Below are 21119 nucleotides of genomic sequence, written 5' to 3' on the forward strand. Positions count from 1 at the left end.
AAGGCCCAGGCGCAGAAGAAGGGAGACACATCAAGGGAGCTCCTGGAAGAAGCAGCACCTCCTTCCCCTCATCCAGGCTGCTATCGCTAGTATCTTTCTGAAAGGTCTCTAGCTTGCCCACAAGGGAGGGGCTGAATGCAGGAGTCACCGGGTCAGATCTCTGGCCTGGAGGGTCCTCCTGGGCCCTATGAAATCATTGCAGGGCCTCCCCATCCGACCAGGGGCTCTGACCTTAGCCATTAGAGGGGCTGCTGAGACTGCAGCCCCATGGGGGTTCTCAGACACTTCGCATTCATTTCTCGCTGGGAGCTGTGCACCCTTGGATGATCCTGGTCGGCTGCAATGCATCAAGTCCAAGAGCCAGAGCCAAGGTGCGTGGCTGCTCCAAATGCCAATGGAAGGGAAGGTTGTCTGGGAGGTTTAAGCCCCATTTGCCCCAGGTTCCAGCACTATTTCAGCATCCCTGCACTGTGGAACAACTGAAGTAGAACCCCGTGACACGCAGGAACCACGGGGCCTGCGGATGTGAACCACATGACAGCCTGCTGCATGCAATGACTCCTACAGCACAGCTGGGCCTTTAGGGTCAGCAGCCAGATATGAACGACTTGAGCTTCTGCCCGTGCTTGGACCACATCTCCATGGGAAAGGGTCTCCAAGCCCCAGGGTCCTGATACCATCCACCCCATTGCCTGGGATCTACAAGCCCCTTGGACAGACCTGCGGATTTCATGTCTGCAGCCTCGGTCTCTACTCTGCGCAGGATATAAGAAATCACACACACAGCTCCCCAGTGCTCAGACACATTTGCTATCTTCATCCCTGGTTGTCTTGGAGTGCATCACTGATGCTATCTGGTGTCAGGGGGTATGCCCTGGTGTCCCATGCTCTGGGACATGGTCTGATCCGTTACAAGGGGAGCCCTCCTGGAATTACACTCAATCCCTCCTTAATGAACAGCGACAGACAGCAGGCAGCTCAGCTGCACTTCACGCCTGCATTTAAAGAGCTCAGCCAGCACAAGGATTCCTGGGCTCCATATGCAACAGCTGAGCCCAGCCGCTGACCCAAGCCAGCGCTTGAGGGACCCCAGCAGGGCCTATGTCTTCACTGCTGAGAAGTCTGTTTTCCTTGCAGGGTAACAGGCAGGTGAGCTGTCCCGGTTGCACTGTACCCTGCCTGGGGCTGAGCTCGGCTCATTTACCTCAGGGTACAACCCAGAGCCTTGGCTCCACTCGCTCACGCATTAGTCACCCCTGGTCCTCAGCCGTGCAAGCAAGGCCTGTGCAGAGCCCGGCTGCAAGCATAGCACTTTCACACCAGCCGCAGGACAGGGCAGGGAGTCAGGGCCTGGCTGTCAGGAGTAGGGCAGGTTCAGGGGCCAGAGAGACAGTTCTTTGAGCAGCTGCTCTGCTAAGTGGCCTCTGCTCTAGCCACACCCTGGGACGCCAGCCAGCTCCCTCCCACTGGCTCAGGGAATCACCAAATAAGAGCAAAGTCTGGACTAGGAGGTGGGCTGGGGCGGATCCTGTCACAGCCTCACTGAGAACTTTCAGGATCATAGTCCTGGAATCCAGCAGCTTCTTTCTCGGCACTCTCCCTGCATGCCCCAGAGACACACACCAGCCCTGCTACTGCAGCTCCTGGCACAGCCCACTTATGGGCACCCAGACCAGCTCCTGCCCCAGGGACTGGGAAATGGAAGAGACTGGAGCAGCAGCTGGGTGCCTCCCACACAGCCAGTTCCACTGCAGGTTATTGGGCTCGCAGTGTTAATTACAGAGCAGGCAGGAATAATTCCCTCCACGGCCAGAGTCACTGGGTGAGGTTCCCTTGCCCATGCTATGCAGGAGGTCAGCCTACAAAAATCTAAGAATCAGTGCTCCCGCCCTGCACCCACAGCGCCTCCTGCTGGGAGAGGCTGGCACTGGAGAAGCCAGGCACGGCCCCCCCAGTGGCCAGCACCCGTACACTGAGCTCTGACATGCCCCGCTCTTGGGATTGGAGAAGTCAGCCCCCCCCCCCCCCCCAGCCAGCACCCCTAAACCAAGCTGTGACGCGCCCCACCGTTGGGATTTCAAGGACCTGCGAATCCCTGAGCCTGCCACACTTGGATTTATGCTGGAAGCTGACACCCCTCAGCAGGGTGTGCAGAACGGGGCTCACATTAACACCCATTAGCACAGACCCAATTACATTAGCATGTCGCAGCCCCATCTGCAAGCAAGCCGCACTCCTGTCTCCAGACAGGCTTGACAGCTCAGGCTGTGGGCCAGGGGCACGTTCCCGGTGTCCCCAGACGAGCACTAGAGAGGGTTAGTTATTTTAATGTATTTGTCAATATTTCTACAGAGAGCAGCTGCCTCTCTGGCTATCGAGGCCCAGGGAGCTGGGAGCAGCCCTGCATGGGTCAGGCGCTCCTGTCTTGCCCTGCTAGACTCACAGGAACGGAGCATCTTTCCATCTCCGGAGGTGCAGGCTCCGCAGGCTCCAAGGAAGGAGCTGTTCCAGATTCTCAGCCTGGAGGTTTATTCTCCTCCTTTCCCAGGTGCCCTCCAGCTCCTGCTGCACCTGCCCCACCATCTCCTAGCACCGTCCTGCCCTTGGATTCACTCGCGGGTGATTAGGCAATGAGAGATCCTGGAAATAAGCTCCAGCAGTCATGGAACAGGGTCCTCTCCCAGAACAGAGCTCCCCCAGAACAGAGCTCCTCAGGGGCTCCCAGAGAGAGATCCTGTTCAGACAGGCTTGGTCCCTGCACTTCATTGTCCAGGGTTCTGGTCAGTCCCGAGCAGTGAGGCTCCCAGCCCCACGCTGGGACACAGGTCCCCAGCCAGGTTGGTCCATCTCTAGCACCCATCACCGCAGGGCCTGCACTCTTCAGCTCACTCCCGGCAAGTTTTCCCCAACATTTCTTTCTGTTTTTCCTTTTCTGAATGGGACCCCATTCCTCCTGGTCTCTCCCTCTGGTCCCCGAACAATTCCCCTCCCTCCTGGAGGGTCACATCTCTCAGATATGTGGAGAGAGGTCGCAGGACTCCCCCTCGCCCCCGTTGTCAAACTAGGTAGGTTTGTACAGCCCTCCTTGAGTCTTCCTGTTACTCTTCTCTGAGCGCCCGCCAGTTTGCCAACACTAAGCACAATATTTCAGGGGTCGTCCCAAATCAGAGTCACATAACGAGGGACTCTCCCCCCCACCCCCCTTCCCGGAGCATGCACTGCACATCACGCTGCAAACTACACTGCGAACTCTGCATCCGCCCAGGCCTCTGACATCCCCCAGGGCCATCCCCTTTCCACCGCCACCCATCTGCAGCTCAGTTGGACCCCCGCCATTTGCACTCCGCGCTAGTCCACACCACGGGGTAATCTACATGCATATTTGCACATCTTTAGTTAAAGCAGTGCTAACCCCTTGGTGGTCACTTAGGCTGCATCTACACGGAAGACCCCCCCAAAACCCTGCAGTGGGAAATCTCAGAGCCCTGGGCCACAGCCTCTGGCTCACGGGGCTCCTGCTACGGCTCGGCCCAGAGTTCAGGCTCTGAAACCCGGTGAGGGGGGTGGCGCTCAGAGCCCAGGCTCCAGCCTCAGGGGGAATGGCTACACTGCTATGTCTAGTGCCCTGCCTACAGGCTGAGTCTGTAGATCTGGGTTTGAGATGCGCTGTTGTGGGGCTTTATTTAGTGGAAACTTACTTTAAAAACTGCTCTTAATCTTCACCAGCCGAACTGAAACAAGCCTGTTTGGAACCAGAGTGTCTGTCCACAGGTTTCTCCACTGGCTTAACTAAATCAGCATGCAGACAAGCACCAGGCCCCAGGCAGACCCATGTTCCGGAGGCCCCTTCCCCCTTCTCCGCCAGAAGAACAACTGATTAATAGATTCCTAAAGTTTTAGGCTAGAAGGGTCCCCTGTGATCACCTAGTCTGCCCCCTGTGGAACCCAGGCCAGAGAACTGCCTTGCATTAATTCCCATTTGAACTACAGCAGATCGACATCCCGTCTTGATTTAAAAACTGCCAGGAATGGAGAAGCTGCCATTGCTATGTTCCAATGGTTAGCGACTGTCACTGTGAGTAATCTGCCCCTTAGTTCTAGTCTGAACCTGTCTAGTTTCAGCTTCCAGACTTTGGGTCGGGTTAGATCTTTGTCTGCTAGAGACGGATGAGCCCATTATCAAATATTCGTTACACACTGGGATCAGGTCACCCCATAACTTTCCCTTTAAGCCAAGCAGATGGAGCGCCTGGAGTCTCTCATGATCAGGCAGGTTTTCCAGTCCTTTAATGCTGTACAGCCTGGCTCCAGCTGCCCAAAGCCCAGGGGAGCCTCTGCCAAGAGCCACCAGGGTGAACTCCTGGCTCTGTGGAAATCAATGGCAAAACTCCCATGGACTTCAGTGGGCCCAGGATCTCACCCCAGGACCCCCCTAGAACAGCTGCCTCAGGTTAAAGGGAGACAGAGGCCAAGAGGAGCTTCTCCTCGTCTCAAGTGCCCGGTTGCAGATTTCGCCCCCAGTTCTGCTGGGCTCCGATGCAGGGTTTGGCTCACGCTCCAAATGGAGCAGACCGTCCCAGAGCCAGAACAGCCAGAGAACAGGGAGGAGGTTGTTACATGCCAATGGTGGGCCCCAGACCAAAATGGAGTTACATGTGCTAACTTTTCCTTAACAAGGTAACAGCCTCCTCCACGCCGCCTTTATACCTGGAGCACTCGCGGGGACCAGGGCCAGTAGGCCACCACCTGCAGCCCTCCTGGCGAACTAGCCCCAGTTCCTTGCCTGCACGGACTCCGCCAGCTAGTGCTGGTTCGAGGGTCAGGAGTAGGTGCCGGGCACTTGTGCGCTGGGACTGTAAGCTCTTTGAGGCAAGGTCTGTCTCCCTGCATGTTTATTCAGAGCCTTGCACAGTGGGGCCCTGATCCTGGACTATCAATATGTTTGTGGGATGGGAGAGTCCTTCTGCCTGAACTCAACCAGGGCTTTTTGCTGCTCCTGGGAGTGGGGGAGGGGACGTATCGCACTCCCACAGCCTTGTCCTTCTCCGGACTCCCCTGTCCTTGGTGGCTGCCTCGGAGATTTGACACATCTCCCCCATTTAGCTCCACAGACCAGCTGGGATTGAATTTTTGCTCTTGATCCTAAAAAGCTTGGCCCTTCCCCCACTGGCTGTGCTCCAGATGGCTCCCTTCAGCTTCTCTTCCACTTGTCATGGGTGGTTTTCATCAAAGAAGGGCTGGCTATGAAAAGGAGGATTTATTTATAGGGTGTCAAATACCCTGGGTGGCACAGCGGGTCACTACACCCCATTCCACTCCCTGGAGCAGCCGGGGGCTGCACACAGCTGTTCCTCACTGTGCCCTGCCCCGACACAATGTCTTCCCCAAGGCAGGAGCTGCTGTCTCAGGCGAGAGAGAAAACCGTTCCAGGCCTGTCCTTCCAAGGGGCTGGGAGGGAGCCCTCAGCCCCTGGTGCTCATGGAGGAAAAGGATTTCCCCCAGCACAGCTATGACCTCCTTCCTTCCAGCCAGCCACTCTCCAGCCCCCCTCCCCCCCCCCGCCCCCTCCAGCCCTGGGTTTCTTTCAGACGCACAGACATGAGCGGTGTCTGATCCCTCCCCTTGGCTCCCGGCTCTCCTCAGCTTTCCCAGAACAGGCTAACAAGCACCCTGGAACTTTATGGGAGGCCGATGAGCTGTTCTGTATCCCGCAGATACCAACTGCCGATTTGAAGATACTCAATATTGGCTGGTGCTGTGACCGCTCCAGTCCTGGCAGGGCCGTATCACTACTAGAGGGGTGGGCCCAGCCCGCTGGAACAGCAGAGGCCTGCAGAGCTCCAAGCATATCTAGTGTTGTCAGCAATGCATTCCATCCATGAGCAAACTCCAAACAGCTTCTGACCTCCCGCAGGTCAGAGCTCACTGCCCCCCATCAAACTACACCCCTCTGCCCCTTCCCCCTCCTGACTGTGCCCTTACCTCCTATCGCCCACCAGACTGCACCTCAAACTGTCTCCCCCATCGCCCGCCAGACTGCACCCCAAACTGTCTCCCTCATCACCCGCCAGACTGCACCCCAAACTGTCTCCCTTGCCCTCCATCTCCAGCCAGACTGCACCCCAAACTGTCTCCCCCATCACCCGCCAGACTGCACCCCAAACTGTCTCCCGCGCCCTCCATCTCCTGCCAGACTGCACCCCCTCGCCCCATCCCTCCCATCGGGCTGCACCTCCCCACTCCAGGGGTCAGGCCCCTATTGTCCATTTTCTAGTGTTTAGTCCACTTTAGTGTAAGTGTCCCAGGTGATGAGATTTCGACTGCTTCCACCAGGAAAGGTTTCCCAATGGGGCTCCCACCCCTTAATCCCCCAGTGACAGGGCCCCACCCCTCCCACATGAGATGCTTCCCCGTCTCATGGGGAGAGGGGCTGGCAGTAGGTACGTACATCTGCTGCCTTCTTCTCCGCCTGTTCCAGCTTCTCCTGGGCCTCTTTGACGGACTCAGAGTATTTATCCACCTCATCCTCAGTCCCCTTCAGCTTCTTCTGCAGGGCCTGCTGCTCCTCCTCCAGCTGGGAAGGGAGATCAGAGCAAGGGGGTTAGGGGCCCGGACAGAGCTTCAGCGGGAGCCAGGCAGCATGCTAGATAACAGGAAAGGGGCAAGGCGAGCTTGGGTGGCATCCCAGAGTGGCTGCCCCAGGACTGGCCCCAATACAGAGCTCGGTTCTTGGCACCCGAGGCCAGTGGGAGAATGCTGGGCAGAGTCTCCAGAGACAGTGGCTCCCAGGATTGTCTCTTTGGGCTTCCAAGAACTAGGGGAGCCCAGGGCAGCCTCTCCCCGGTCCTGGCACAGACGTGGGGAAGTGATGTTCTCGCCCCACATTTCTGGTGAACCCGCTGCGTGGAGGAGAGAACCCCAGACTCAGCCCGAGATTCTGGCTCCATCCCAAGGGCCTGAGCTGCTAAGACAGGCAGTGTCCAAGGGGGGTGGGGCAGGATGTGCCCAATGCCTGGATGTGCTGGCGGGGGGGGGGGGGGAAAGGATGCCTGTTTGCAATGGGTCCCCTACAAGTCTAGCTCCAGGAGGGGCCAACATGATACCTGGTCAGGGGATAGAACTGAGGGTTCCTGAAGTGGTCCCCAACAGTGCAGTGACCCCCACTTGGTCCTCACCCTATCAATGGGGGTTTAAGGGGGAGGTGCCCTGAGGGATGAGGGTATCGGTCCTCACCCTGCTTAATCTGTCACTGGATGGGGATACTGGGCAGGGTTAATCCCAGCTGGGGGGGCTGGACAGGGGGCTGCCTGGAAAGTAGAGGGGCGCTACTCGGGGGGGGGTACTGGAGGGGGCTGCCAGGGTGTGTGCCGGGGGGGAGCTTCCCAGGGACTGGGGGGGAGCTGGGGGGTTGCCTAGGGACTCAGGGAGGCTGCTGCCCAGGTGTAGGGTGGGCTGGGGAGCCTGGGGACTCGGGGAAGTGTTGGGGCTACCTGGGGACTGTACTGCCAGGGTGCTGGGAGGGGCCCCGTTGGGGTTGCTGCCCAGGGACTTGGGGAGCAGGGGGGTCCCAGGTCTGCCTGGAACTTAGGGGGGGTTGCCTGGGAACTGGGGGGCTGCCTGGGGACTCGGGGGGGCACTGACGGGGGCTCCCGGACACCCCCCACACCTGCTTGCAGCGATCCTCTGCCTGCTTCTTGTCCGCCTCCGCCTGCTCGGCGCGGTCGATCGCGTTCTCCTTGTCCAGCTTCAGCATCTGCATCTTCTTCTTGATGGCGTCCATGGCTGCGGCGCGGGGCGGAGACCGGGCTGGGAGCGGGGCTGGAGCGGGCCGGGCGGAGCGGGGCCGAGCGGGGCTGGAGCGGGCCGGGCGGAGCGGGCTCTGGGGCCCGGGCGCCGCCGCCGCGCCTAAAAGCCGGGGAGGGGACGGGAGGAGCCGCGGGACCCGGACCCTCCCCCGCCGACCGCCGAGCACCTTTTAGGGACAGGCTCGCGAGCCGAGCCGCGGGGAGGGCGGGATCGGCGAGCAGCGGCAGCACCCCGTGAGGGACCGGCTCGGCTGCGCACCCAGGGACCCGGAACCGGAGACACCCCCCTGCGCCCCCAGCCCAGGGACCCCACACCCACTGCACCCCCTGAGGGACCCCCAACTCCACAGAGATCCCCAACCCCACTGAATCACATTGATCTCCCCCGAGACCCCCCTAATCCCACTGAAATGCTCTGCACTCTCCAGAGGGACCCCCAAACACCAGGGACCCCCATCCCCAGAGACTGACTCTGTTAGCCCCAGAGATTTCCATTTCCCAAATACAGAGGAAGCTACTTAAACAGAAATCAAAAGGAAAAGGCATGAGTGCAATGCCTGGAAGCTGCATGGAAACTTTAAAAAAACACCATAATAGAGGCTCAAATTAAATGTATACCCCACATTTAAAAAAATGATACCATGGCTCAACAACAGAGTAAAAGAGGCAGTTAAAGGGGAAAGGAAAAGGAGTACTTGTGGCACCTTAGAGACTAATTGGTTAGTCTCTAAGGTGCCACAAGTACTCCTTTTCTTTTTGCAAAGACAGACTAACACGGCTGTTACTCTGAAACCTGTCAAAAGGGGAAAGGGCATCTTTTAAAAATTGGAAGCCAAATCCTACTGAGGAGAATGGAAAGGAGCATCACTCTGGCAAGTGAAGTGTAAAAGTGTAATTAGGCAGGCAATAAAGAATTTGAAGAGCAACTAGCAAAAGACACAAAAACGAACAGCAAATTTTGTTAATGGCATCAGAAGCAGGAAGCCTGCCAAACAATCAGTGGGGCCACTGGACAGTAGAAATCCTAAAGGAGCACTCATGGAAGACAAGGCTGTCGTGGAGAAGCTAAATAAGTTCTTTGCATTAGTCTTCATTACAAAGGATGTGAGCCATACTTTTAGGGGATAAATATGAGGAACTGTCCCAGATTGAGATGTCAGTAAAGGTGGTTTTGGAACACATTGATAAATTCAACAGTAATAAATCACCAAGACCAGATAGAAAAGGAGTACTTGTGGCACCTTAGAGACTAACCAATTTATTTGAGCATGAGCTTTCGTGAGCTACAGCTCACTGCTCAAATAAATTGGTTAGTCTCTAAGGTGCCACAAGTACTCCTTTTCTTTTTGCGAATACAGACTAACACGGCTGTTCCTCCAAGACCAGATAGGATTCACCGAACAGTTCTGAAGGAACTAAAATATGAAATTGCAGAACTAAGAACTGTGGTATGCAACCTTATCATTTAAATCAGTCTTGGAACCAGATGATTATGGGGGAGGAATAGATCAGTGGTTTGAGCATTGGCTTGCTAAACCCAGGGTTGTGAGTTCAATCATTGGGGGGGCCATTTGGAGAAAAAATTGGGGATTGGTCCTGCTTTGAGCAGGGGGTTGGACTACATGACCTCATGAGGTCCCTTCCAACCCTGATATTCTATGTTTGGAGAATAGCTAATGTGATGCCAATTTTTAAAAAAGGTTCCAGAGAAGATCCTGGCAATTATAGGCCAGTAACCCTAACCTCAGCACTGGGCAAATCGGTTGAAACTATAGTAAAGAACAGAATTGTCAGACACATAGATTAACATGATTTGTTGGGGAAGCATCAACACAGTTTTTGAAAAGGGAAATCATGCCTCACCAAGCTATAAGAATTCTTTGAGGGGGTCAACAAGCATGTGGACAAGGGGGATCCAGTGGGTACAGTGTCCTCAGATTTTGAGAAAGCCTTTGACAATATCCCTCATCAAAGACTCTTAAGCAAAGTAAGCTGTCATGGGATAAGAGGGAAGGTTCTCTCATGGATAGATAACTGGTTAAAAGACAGGAAACAAAGGGTAAATGGTCAGTTTTCAGAATGGAGAGAGGTAAATAGTGGTGTTCCCCAGGGATCTGTACTGGGACCAGTCCTATTCAACATATTCATAAATGGTCTGGAAAAAAGGGTAAACAGTGAGGTGGCAAAGTTTGCAGATGATACCAAAACTACTCAAGATAGTTAAGGTCAAGGCTGAATCATAGAATATCAGGGTTGGAAGGGACCTCAGGAGGTCATTTAGTCCAATCCACTGCTCAAAGCAGGGCCAACCCCAACTAAATCATCCCAGCCAGGGCTTTGTCAAGCTGGACCTTAAAAACCTCTAATGATGGAGATTCCAACACCTCCTGAAGTAACCCATTCCAGTGCTTCACCACCTTCCTAGTGAAAAAGTTTTTCCTAATATCCAACCTAAACCTCCCCGACTACAACTTGAGACCATTACTCCTTGTTCTGTCATCTGCTACCACTGAGAACAGCCTAGAGCCATCCTCTTTGGAACCCCCTTTCAGGGAGTTGAAAGCAGCTATCAAATCCCCCCTCATTCTTCTCTTCCGCAGACTAAACAATCCCAGCTCCCTCAGCCTCTCCTCATAACTCATGTGTTCCAGTCCCCTAATCATTTTTGTTGCCCTTCGCTGGACTCTCTCCAATTTATCCACATCTTTCTTGTAGTGTGGGGCCCAAAACTGGACACAATATTCCAGCTGTGGCCTGACCAATGTCGAATAGAGGGGAACGATCACATCCCTCGATCTGCTGGCAATGCCCCTACTTATACAGCCCCAAATGCGGTTAGGCTTCTTGGCAACGAGGGCACACTGCTGACTCATATCCTGCTTCTCGTCCGCTATAATCCCCAGGTCCTTTTCTGCAGAACTGCTGCTGAGCCATTTGGTCCCCAGCCTGTAGCAATGCATGTGATTCTTCCTTCCTAAGTGCAGGACTCTGCACTTATCCTTATTGAACCTCATCAGATTTCTTTTGGCCCAATCCTCCAATTTGTCTAGGTCCCTCTGTATCCTATCCCTCCCCTCCAGCGTATCTACCACTCCTCCTAGTTTAGTGTCATCCACAAACTTGCTGAGGGTGCAATCCACACCATCCTCCAGATCATTACTAAAGATGTTGAACAAAACCGGCCCCAGGACCAATCCCTGGTGCAGTCCGCTTGATACCGGCTGCCAACTAGACATCGAGCTGTTGATCACTACCCGTTAAGGCTGACAATCTAGCCAGCTTTCTATCCACCTTATAGTCCATTCATCCAAACCATACTTTTTTAACTTGCTGGCAAGAATACTGTGGGAGACCATATCAAAAGCTTTGCTAAAGTCAAGATATGTCATGTCCACCGCTTTCCCCATATCCACAGAGCCGGTTATTTCATCATAGAAGGCAATCAGGTTGGTCAGGCATGACTTGCCCTTGGTGAATCCATGTTGACTGTTCCTGATCAGCTTCCTCTCCTCCAAGTGCTTCCAAATGGATTCCTTGAGGACCTTCTCCACGATTTTGCCAGGGACTGAAGTGAGGCTGACTGGTCTGTAGTTCCCCAGGTTCTCTTTCTTCCCTTTTTTAAATACGGGCACTATATTTGCCTTTTTCCAATCATCCAGGACCTCCCCCGATTGCCAAGAATTTTCAAAGATAATGGCCAATGGCTCTGCAAGCACATCAGCCAACTCCCTCAGCATCATTGGATGCATTAGATCTGGACCCATGGACTTGTGCATGTCCAGCTTTTCTAAATAGTCCTTAACCTGTTCTTTCACCATTTAAGGCTGCTTACCTCCTCCCCATACTGTGCTGCCCAGTGCAGCAGTCTGGGAGCTGACTTTGTCTGTGAAGACTGAGGCAAAAAAAGCATTGAGTACTTCAGCTTTTTCCACATCATCTGTCACTAGGTTGCCTCCCCCATTCAGAGTAGCAGCCGTGTTAGTCTGTATCCGCAAAAAAAAAAAAGGAGTACTTGTGGCACCTTAGAGACTAACCAATTTATTTGACCATAAGCTTTCGTGAGCTACAGCTCCCTTCATCACTTCACTTCAGCTCACGAAAGCTTATGCTCAAATTAATTGGTTAGTCTCTAAGGTGCCACAAGTACTCCTTTTCTTTTCCCCCCATTCAGTAAGGGTCCAACACATTCCCTGACCTTCTTCTTGTTGCTAACATACCTGTAGAAACCCTTCTTGTTCCCCTTCACATTCCTTGCTAGCTGCAACTCCAATTGTGCCTTGGCCTTCCTGATTACACCCCTGCATGCTTGAGCAATATTTTTATACTCCTCCCTAGTCATCTGTCCAGATTTCCACTTCTTGTAAGCTTCTTTTTTGAGTTTATACTCACCGAAGATTTCACTGTTAAGCCAAGCTGGTTGCCTGCCATATTTGCTATTCTTTCTGTACATCGGGATTGTTTGTTTCTGCACCCTCAATAAGGCTTCTTTAAAATACAGCCAGCTCTCCTGGACTCCTTTCCCCCTCTGTCACAGAGTCCCCGGGCGATGCTCTGGAACTGCTCCATACGAAGCCAGGCAGGACTCTGGGGAAGTCTCCTCTCTGTGAGCAGCCTGTCTGCAGGACACACAGCTCACACAGCTTCCACCTTCCTGGGTCTGACCTCAGAGCATTCAGCCTCCTCTGCCCCTCCGTGCGCTTCCCACAGCGAGTCCGCTCAGGCGGGGTCCTGGGGAAGCCAGAGGGTCCTGCCCCCCAACTCCGCAGTCAGACGGGACTCTTAGCCAGCCAGTAAAACAGAAGGTTTATTAGATGACAGGAACATGGTCTAAACCAGAGCTTGTAGGTACAGAGAACAGAACCCCTCAGCCGTGTCCATTTTGGGGGGCAGTGAGCCAGACAACCACATCTGCACTTCACTTCATCTCCCCAGCCAGCCCCAAACTGAAACTCTCTCCAGCCCCTCCTCCTCTGGGCTTTGTCCCTTTCCTGGACCAGGAGGGCACCTGATTCCTTTGTTCGCCAACCCTTTAGCTCTCACCTTGTAGGGGGGAAGGGCCAGGCCATCAGTTGCCAGGAAACAGGGTGTCGGCCATTCTCTGTGTCCAGACCCCTGCACACACCTGCCTTCTAGGGCTCTGCAATGATCATACACCCTTATCCCATCACCTAGATACTTAAGAACTGCCTAGGGGAAACTGAGGCACCCCCACAATATTCAGAGAAAACATTAAGAACAGTCCCACTTTGTCACACCCTCATATTAGCCTTCCAGGGGATCCTGCCCATCAGTTCCCTAAGGGTGTCTAAGTCTGCTTTTCTGAAGTCCAGGGTGCATATTTTGCTACTCTCCTTTCTTTCTTTTGTCAGGATCCTGAACTCGACCATCTCATGGTCACTGCTGCCCAGGTTGCTACCCACTTCTACTTCCCCTACCAATTCTTCCCTGTTTGTGAGCAGCATGTCAAGAGGAGCACGGCCCCTAGTTGGTTCCTCCAGCACTTGCACCAGGAAGTTGTCCCCAACACTCTCCAAAAACTTCCTGGATTGTCTGTGCACTGCTGCATTGCTCTCCCAGCAGATAGCAGGGTGATTGAAGTCTCCCATGAGAACCAGGGCCTGCGATTTAGTAATTTGCATGAGTTGTCCAAAGAAAGCCTCGTCTACCTCATCCCCCTGGTCTGTAGCACACGCCCACCATGGCTTCACCCTTGCTGCTGTCGCCTCTCAATTTGACCCAAAGACTCTCAACAGGCTGTTCTCCAGTTTCAAACTGGAGCTCTGAGCAATCATACTGCCCCCTTATACTCAGTGCAACTCCCCCACCTTTCCTCCCGTCCCTGTCCTTCCTGAACAGTTTATACCCTGACTGCGAAGAGTTACAAAGTGGAGAGTCTGCCGAGACTCATCAAGCCCTCGGACCACTACCCCTTCCTGCTTTTCCACATGGGCACCAATGATACTGCCAAGAATGACCTTGAGCGGATCACTGCGGACTACGTGGCTCTGGGAAGAATAAAGGAGTATGAGGCGCAAGTGGTGTTCTCGTCCATCCTCCCCGTGGAAGGAAAAGGCCTGGGTAGAGACCGTCGAATCGTGGAAGTCAATGAATGGCTACACAGGTGGTGTTGGAGAGAAGGCTTTGGATTCTTTGACCATGGGATGGAGTTCCAAGAAGGATTGCTAGGAAGAGACGGGCTCCACCTAACGAAGAGAGGGAAGAGCATCTTCGCGAGCAGGCTGGCTAACCTAGTGAGGAGGGCTTTAAACTAGGTTCACCGGGGGAAGGAGACCAAAGCCCTGAGGTAAGTGTGGAAGCGGGATACCGGGAGGAAGCATGAGCAGGAGCGTGTGAGAGGGGAGGGCTCCTGCCTCATACTGAGAATGAGGGGAGATCAGCGGGTTATCTCAAGTGCCTATATACAAATGCACAAAGCCTGGGAAACAAGCAGGGAGAACTGGAGGTCCTGGCAAAGTCAGGGAATTAGGATGTGATTGGAATAACAGAGACTTGGTGGGATAACTCGCATGACTGGAGTACTGTCATGGATGGTTATAAACTGTTCAGGAAGGACAGGGAGGCCAGAAAAGGTGGGGGAGTTGCACTGTATGTAATGGAGCAGTATGACTGCTCAGAGCTCAAGTATGAAACTGCAGAAAAACCTGAGAGCCTCTGGATTAAGTTTAGAAGTGTGAGCAACAAGGGTGATGTCGTGGTGGGAGTCTGCTATAGACCACCGGACCAGGGGGATGAGGTGGACGAGGCTTTCTTCCGGCAACTCGCAGAACTTACTAGATCGCAGGCCCTGGTTCTCATGGGAGACTTCAATCACCCTGATATCTGCTGGGAGAGCAATACAGCGGTGCACAGACAATCCAGGAAGTTTTTGGAAAGTGAAGGGGACAATTTCCTGGTGCAAGAGCTGGAGGAACCAACTAGGGGCAGAGCTCTTCTTGACCTGCTGCTCACAAACCGGGAAGAATTAATAGGGGAAGCAAAAGTGGATGGGAACCTGGGAGGCAGTGACCATGAGATGGTCGAGTTCAGGATCCTGACACAAGGAAGAAAGGAAAGCAGCAGAATACGGACCCTGGACTTCAGAAGAGCAGACTGACTCCCTCAGGGAACTGATGGGCAGGATCCCCTGGGAGAATAACATGAGGGGGAAAGGAGTCGAGGAGAGCTGGCTGTATTTTAAAGAATCCTTATTGACGTTACAGAGGCAAAACATCCCGATGTGTAGAAAGAATAGTAAATATGGCAGGCAGCCAGCTTGGCTTAACCGTGAAATCCTTGCTGATCTTGAACACAAAAAAGAAGCTTACCAGAAGTGGAAGATTGGACAAATGACCAGGGATGAGTATAAAAATATTCCTCGGGGATGCAGGAGTGAAATCAGGAAGGCCAAATCACACCTGGAGTTACAGCTAGCAAGAGATATTAAGAGTAACAAGAAGGGTTTCTTCAGGTATGTTAGCAACAAGAAGAAAGTCAAGGAAAGTATGGGCCCCTTACTGAACAAGGGAGGTAACCTAGTGACAGAGGATGTGGAAAAAGCTAATGTACTCAATGCTTTTTTTTGCCTGTGTCTTCACGAACAAGGTCAGCTCCCAGACTACTGCCCTGGGCAGCACAGCATGGGGAGGAGGTGACCAGCCCTCTGTGAAGGAAGAAGTGATTCGGGTCTATTTAGAAAAACTGGACGAGCACAAGTCCATGGGGCCGGATGCGTTGCATCCGAGAGTGCTAAAGGAATTGGCGGATGTGATTGCAGAGCCATTGGCCATTATCTTTGAAAACTCATGGCGATCGGGGGAAGTCCTGGATGACTGGAAAAAGGCTAATGTAGTGCCAATCTTTAAAAAAGGGAAGAAGGAGGATCCTGGGAACTACAGGCCAGTCAGCCTCACCTCAGTCCCCCGAAAAATCATGGAGCATGTCCTCAAGGAATCAATTCTGAAGGACTTAGAGGAGAGGAAAGTGATCACGAACAGTCAGCATGGATTCACCAAGGGCAAGTCATGCCTGACTAATCTAATTGCCTTCTATGACGAGATAACTGGCTCTGTGGATGAAGGGAAAGAAGTGGATGTGTTATTCCTTGACTTTAGCAAAGCTTTTGACATGGTCTCCCACAGTATTCTTGTCAGCAAGTTAAAGAAGTATGGGCTGGATGGATGCACTACAAGGTGGGTAGAAAGCTGGCTAGATTGTCAGGCTCAACAGGTAGCGATCAATGGCTCCATGTCTAGTTGGCAGCCGGTATCAAGTGGAGTGCCCCAAGGGTTGGTCCTGGGGCCGGTTTTGTTCAATATCTTCATTAATGATCTGGAGGATGGTTTGGATTGCACCCTCAGCCGGTTTGCGGATGATACTAAACTGGGAGGAGAGATAGATATGCTGGAGGGTAGGGATAGGATACATAGGGACCTAGAAAAATTGGAGGATTGGGCCAAAAGAAATCTGATGAGGTTCAACAAGGACAAGTGCAGAGTCCTGCACTTAGGACGGAAGAATCCAATGCACTGCTGCAGACTAGGGACCGAATGGCTCAGCAGCAGTTCTGCAGAGAAGGACCTAGGGTGACAGTGGACGAGAAGCTGGATATGAGTCAGCAGTGTGCCCTTGTTACCAAGAAGGCCAATGGCATTTTGGGATGTATAAGTAGGGGCATTGCCAGCAGATCGAGGGACGTGATCGTTCCCCTCTATTCGACATTGGTGTATATGAGGAAAAACTTTTTCACTAGGAGGGTGGTGAAACACTGGAATGCACTACCTAGGGAGGTGGTGGAATCCCCTTCCTTAGAAGTTTTTAAGGTCAGACTTGACACAGCCCTGGCTGGGATGATTTAGTTGGGATTGGTCCTGCTCTGGGCAGGGGGGTTGGACTAGATGGCCTCCAGAGGTCCCTTCCAACTCTGTTATTCTATGATTCTATGATATCCCAAAACTGGTGACTGGGCAAGAAAATGGCAGATGAAATTCAATGTTGATAAATGCAAAGTGATGCACATTGGAAAACATAATCCCAAGCATATCTACACAATGATGGGATCTAAATGAGAAGTTACCACTCAAGAAAGAGAACTTGGAGTCATCATGGACAATTCTCTGAAAACATCCACTCAGAGTGCAGTGGCAATCAAAAAATCTAACAGAATGTTAGGAACTATTAGGAAAGGGATAGATAATAAGACAGTGTGCAGTTCTGGTTGCCCCATCTCAAACAATATATATTAGAAATAGAAAAATACAGAGAAGGGCAATAAAAGGATGGAACATCTTCCATGTGAGGAGAGATTAAAAAGGCCAGGACTTTTCAGCTGGGAAAAGAGATGAATTAGGGGGTATATGAGAGAGGTCTTTAAAATAATGACTGATGTGGAGAAAGTGAATAGGGAAGTGTTATTTACCACTTCACATAACACAAGAACCAGAGGTCACCTAGTGAAATTAATAGGAAGCAGGTTTAAAACAAACAAAAGGAAGTACTTTTTCCACACAACGCAGAGTCAACCTGTGGAACTCACTGCCAAGGGATGTTGTGAAGGCCAAAAATATAACTGGGTTAAAAAAAGAACTAGATCAGTTCTTGGAGGACCATCAGTGACTATAAGCCAAGATGCTCAGGGTTGCAATTCCATGCTCTGGGTGTCCCTAAAGCTCTGACGGCCAGATACTGGGAATGGGCAACAGGGGATGCTGGGCCCAGCACTGCTCTGGAGAGTCCTAAGGGGAAAAAGCAGCAGAAAAAGCCTTTAAAAACAAACCAAGCAGTCAACCCTCCCTGTGCAGCGTGAAGCAGCCGAAAGGCAGCCAGGCTTTGCCTTCACATCACTGCTTCAGGGAGGGACGCAAACCCTGAACTCAGCAACAGAGCGCATATTCCAATTCTCACCCTGAAAGCGGGTAACACCATGAGCTGACTATCTGCCCTTGTACTCCTCCTGCAGTCCACGTCTCAGAGACACCCCCTGCTGCCAGTGTGGCCCACAAGGCTCACTGCACAGCGCTCCGTGGCTGCATTCTGCTGTGGACATGCTTCCCAAGGCAATACCGATGCCGCTGCTGTGGTTCACCGACCCACCCACGTTCTAGGACTGTGCTGAACTGCAGCAGGCAGTAGGTTGGCAGCTCTCCTGCACTCCAAACACCCTGCCCCACTCCCTCACCCTGCAAGGGCCAAGGCACCCTGAATGCATTCTGCTCAAAATCAATCATATGCAACAGGCTACACATGTAAAACCCCCAGACACAAGAACCTCTAAAAATCACACACACTGAACAGCTCATAAATGCGTCCAGTGTGAGCCAGGACAAGCCAGTGCTTGGGCCCTGTGGGTGCGCAAGGAGGGGCTGGGGCCACGGCAAGAGAAGAGGAGCTGGGCGGGAGGCTGCAGGGCGGGACATGATGGGGCTGAAGGGTTACGGCAGTGCTGGAGCGGTTGCTGGTGGAGCGGCTGAGTGGGGGTTCCCCGGGTATGGATGGGTTACGAGCGGACAGCCAGGGTGCAGCCATTGGGGATGGGAGTGGGGTGGTGATGCAGTAAATGCAGCTAGAGTGGGCGAGGAGAGAAGCTGTGACGGGGTTATGTCTATAACTGGAGTTTGTGATCATAGAGCAGGAATAGCCCTGCCAGGTTCCCTCCAGCCCATCTCCAGGGCCAGGGCAGGAGTCTTCCCTACAATCCATTTTCCAGGGCTCTGGCCAGTCCTATGCTGTGGGGTGCCCCACCTGGATCCACCCCCTCACCCCACACGGAGCAAGGGGCTCCTGACCCCTCCCTGGAAGATGATTCCTTAGCTTGATACATGTCGTGGCTGGGGAATGTGCCCTAAGATTCTGCCTACAGGTTCATTATTCACTTTTAATTTCAATTTAATTTCATTCCGACCCCTTGTACCAACCATGCCTCACCCTTCCCAGGTCCCTGCCCCTCTGCTCCAGAGTAACCCTGTCCCTTCAGTTAGCTCAGCTACCAGTATTTACCTGCCCACAGCCTGCGCAAGGAGTGCCCTCCCAGACCAGCATGCCCTTACTGCCTTCCAATGCCTCCTAAAAAGTCACGTCTGCCACGAGGGCCACAGGGGAAGGAATTAGAATTAAATTATCCACTGAGCAGCACACAAGACACTCCAGTCACTGCACTGTCTGATGTGCAGCCCATCCCACCCAAACCCACCTGGGCTGTGTTCTCCCTCGCTTGGGCTATGTCTAAAGGCCTGTTCCTATGTGCCCAGTGTTTGGGAAGGCACCTGGCACACCTTTGGGTGCAGCACAGAGACGGAAATCCAGGATTGGTTACAGTCCCAGCATCATGTTCGTTGCTGTCTGAATTCCTGAATTCCTCGCCAGGTGTTCGCAGGCTTCTCGTACGGAACCGAACACTGTGTTCAGGGGAATCATCACAAACCTGCATGCCTGGGGGCTATCAGCAATGATCTCTACAGCAGCAGCTCCAAAGCGATAGCAGGCTGCAGACTCCGGCCTCATTTGCTGTCCCCTCTGCTCAGGCACACGGAGAGGGGTGGGCAAGAGAGACGCTGCTTCCCTGGCTGATTTACTGGCATTCAGTCGCCCAACAAGCTGCCCAACATTTCTTACCTCGCCAGGTGCCTTTGGATCATTTCTCTCTCCTCAGCGCTGACCACAGCTCAGCCCCGGCTACCAGCATCCATAAACTCCATTGTGGTGGTGGGTCCCCACCTGTCCCAGCTCATTGCTACACACGCGGCGGGGGAGAGGGGGGCTGGCTGCCAGTGCTGCAGAGGTAGTGGGGGGCTGCATTTTCAGGCAAGATGCGTAGGTGGTTGGGGGGGACGTACAGGACAATGAAAGATGGGGTGATAGTGAATGAAGCCTGAGCTAGTGCTGGGCCCATGCACAGTGCAGACTCAGGGCTGACGGGTTACTGTACCCAGAGCAGGGGGGTGGTAAATAGGGAAGCTTCACACCACTTCACACATTTACAGTCAGACGGTGAGGGAAATGATCCAGGATATTGCTGTGCAAAAGGAGGAAGCTGTCTCCTCCAGAGCTCTGCAAAGAAAGAAGCGTTGGGGCGGGAAGGCGAGCAGAGGAGCCGATTTTAAGAAAGGGATGGAGAGTGCTGGGAAAGCGCTAATGGAACTGGAGCAGACAGAAAAGGAGGACTAGTGGCACCTTAGAGACTAACCAATTTATTTGTCTCTAAGGTGCCACAAGTCCTCCTTTTCTTTTTGCGAATACAGACTAACACGGCTGCTACTCTGGAGCAGACAGTGAGAGTAGTGCAAGGAGCAATGGGGATGGACAGATGCATCAGCCTGTCTCATTGCTGCCAGGCCTGGCAGCTCCCTTCTGATCCCCAGTGAGTTACAAAGACCAGGGGCTCAGGCTGGAACTTGTCACGCAGCAGGAGCCCTGAGAATCACACTAATGCGATCTCTCTCTCCCATTAACACCCACGCCACCGGAGTGCCCAGAGCAGGTGCACTGGAGGGCTGATACCGTAGGGATGTTGCCACCACTGGCATCTCGCTATACAGCAGCCTGCCCAGAGCAGAGCCCCCAGGACTCCGGCTGCTGCAGGGATGGAACTGCAGGGTTATTCTCAGCACGGGAGCCCCAGAAACTGAGCTTTCAACAGTACCACATTTGTCTGGAAGCTCCAGCTGGCTGTGGCGATCATGGGGTTGCAAGGGCAGCTGGGATTTCTGATCCCGGTACATTCCTGCTCTTGCTGTAGCAGCCATTCACAGGCTGGAGTAAAAGCTGCTCTGAAGGCCAGTCAAAGGGGATAATTGAGAATGACCTGGGGGGTCCTTTCCCCCACACACAGAGCCTGATACCTGAGCCCCTGCCAGCTCAGGGAGACGTCAGAAGCTGGGGTAGGATCCTTCCCCTTCCGCCACAGGACCACCAGAGACAGGGGCTTGCAAACTACTGGTCTTCAAAATAATCAGTACACGGAGGTTGAAAGGGACTGATGCAGGCTCTGATGCCCCACCCCCATTGTGCAAACACGCACATGCACAACCTCCCTCCCCACACGTACTCCGAACAGTGCAGCACAATTCAAAGCTTCACTCTTCAGAGAGACACAGGACCAAGGTTTCCAGAAGTGGGGCCTAAAGTGAGGCTGCGTGGCCCATATTTAGGTGCCTGACAGCTGGTAATCAATAGGGACTTAGGAGCCTAACCTGAGACACCTGGATTGGAACCATAGAATCATAGAATCATAGAATATAAGGGTTGGAAGGGACCCCAGAAGGTCATCTAGTCCAACCCCCTGCTCAAAGCAGGACCAATTCCCAGTTAAATCATCCCAGC

The 21119-nt window shown here is 53.2% G+C and overlaps 1 protein-coding gene across 6 annotated transcripts in view; it reads right to left on the reverse strand.

Annotated features, from left to right (window-relative positions):
• Nucleotides 1-7883, reverse strand: part of TPM2 (tropomyosin 2) — a 30226-nt gene extending 22343 nt beyond the window's left edge. For 2 of the 6 annotated variants that reach the window (XM_048834669.2, XM_048834665.2), the window contains exons 1-2: nucleotides 7667-7883; nucleotides 6449-6574 (exon numbers count right to left, since the gene is read on the reverse strand). In XM_048834669.2, coding sequence (XP_048690626.1) covers nucleotides 6449-6574; nucleotides 7667-7780 — 240 coding nt within the window. In that variant the 5' untranslated portion in view covers nucleotides 7781-7883. The remainder of the gene's footprint in view (nucleotides 1-6448; nucleotides 6575-7666) is intronic. The other 4 variants (XM_048834664.2, XM_048834668.2, XM_048834662.2 and 1 more) reach the window with 3 other exon arrangements.
• Nucleotides 7884-21119: the final 13236 nt, after the last annotated feature.

This window comes from Caretta caretta, chromosome 5 (genome assembly GCF_965140235.1).
Source record: "Caretta caretta isolate rCarCar2 chromosome 5, rCarCar1.hap1, whole genome shotgun sequence".
NCBI classification, from domain to species: Eukaryota; Metazoa; Chordata; order Testudines; family Cheloniidae; genus Caretta; species Caretta caretta.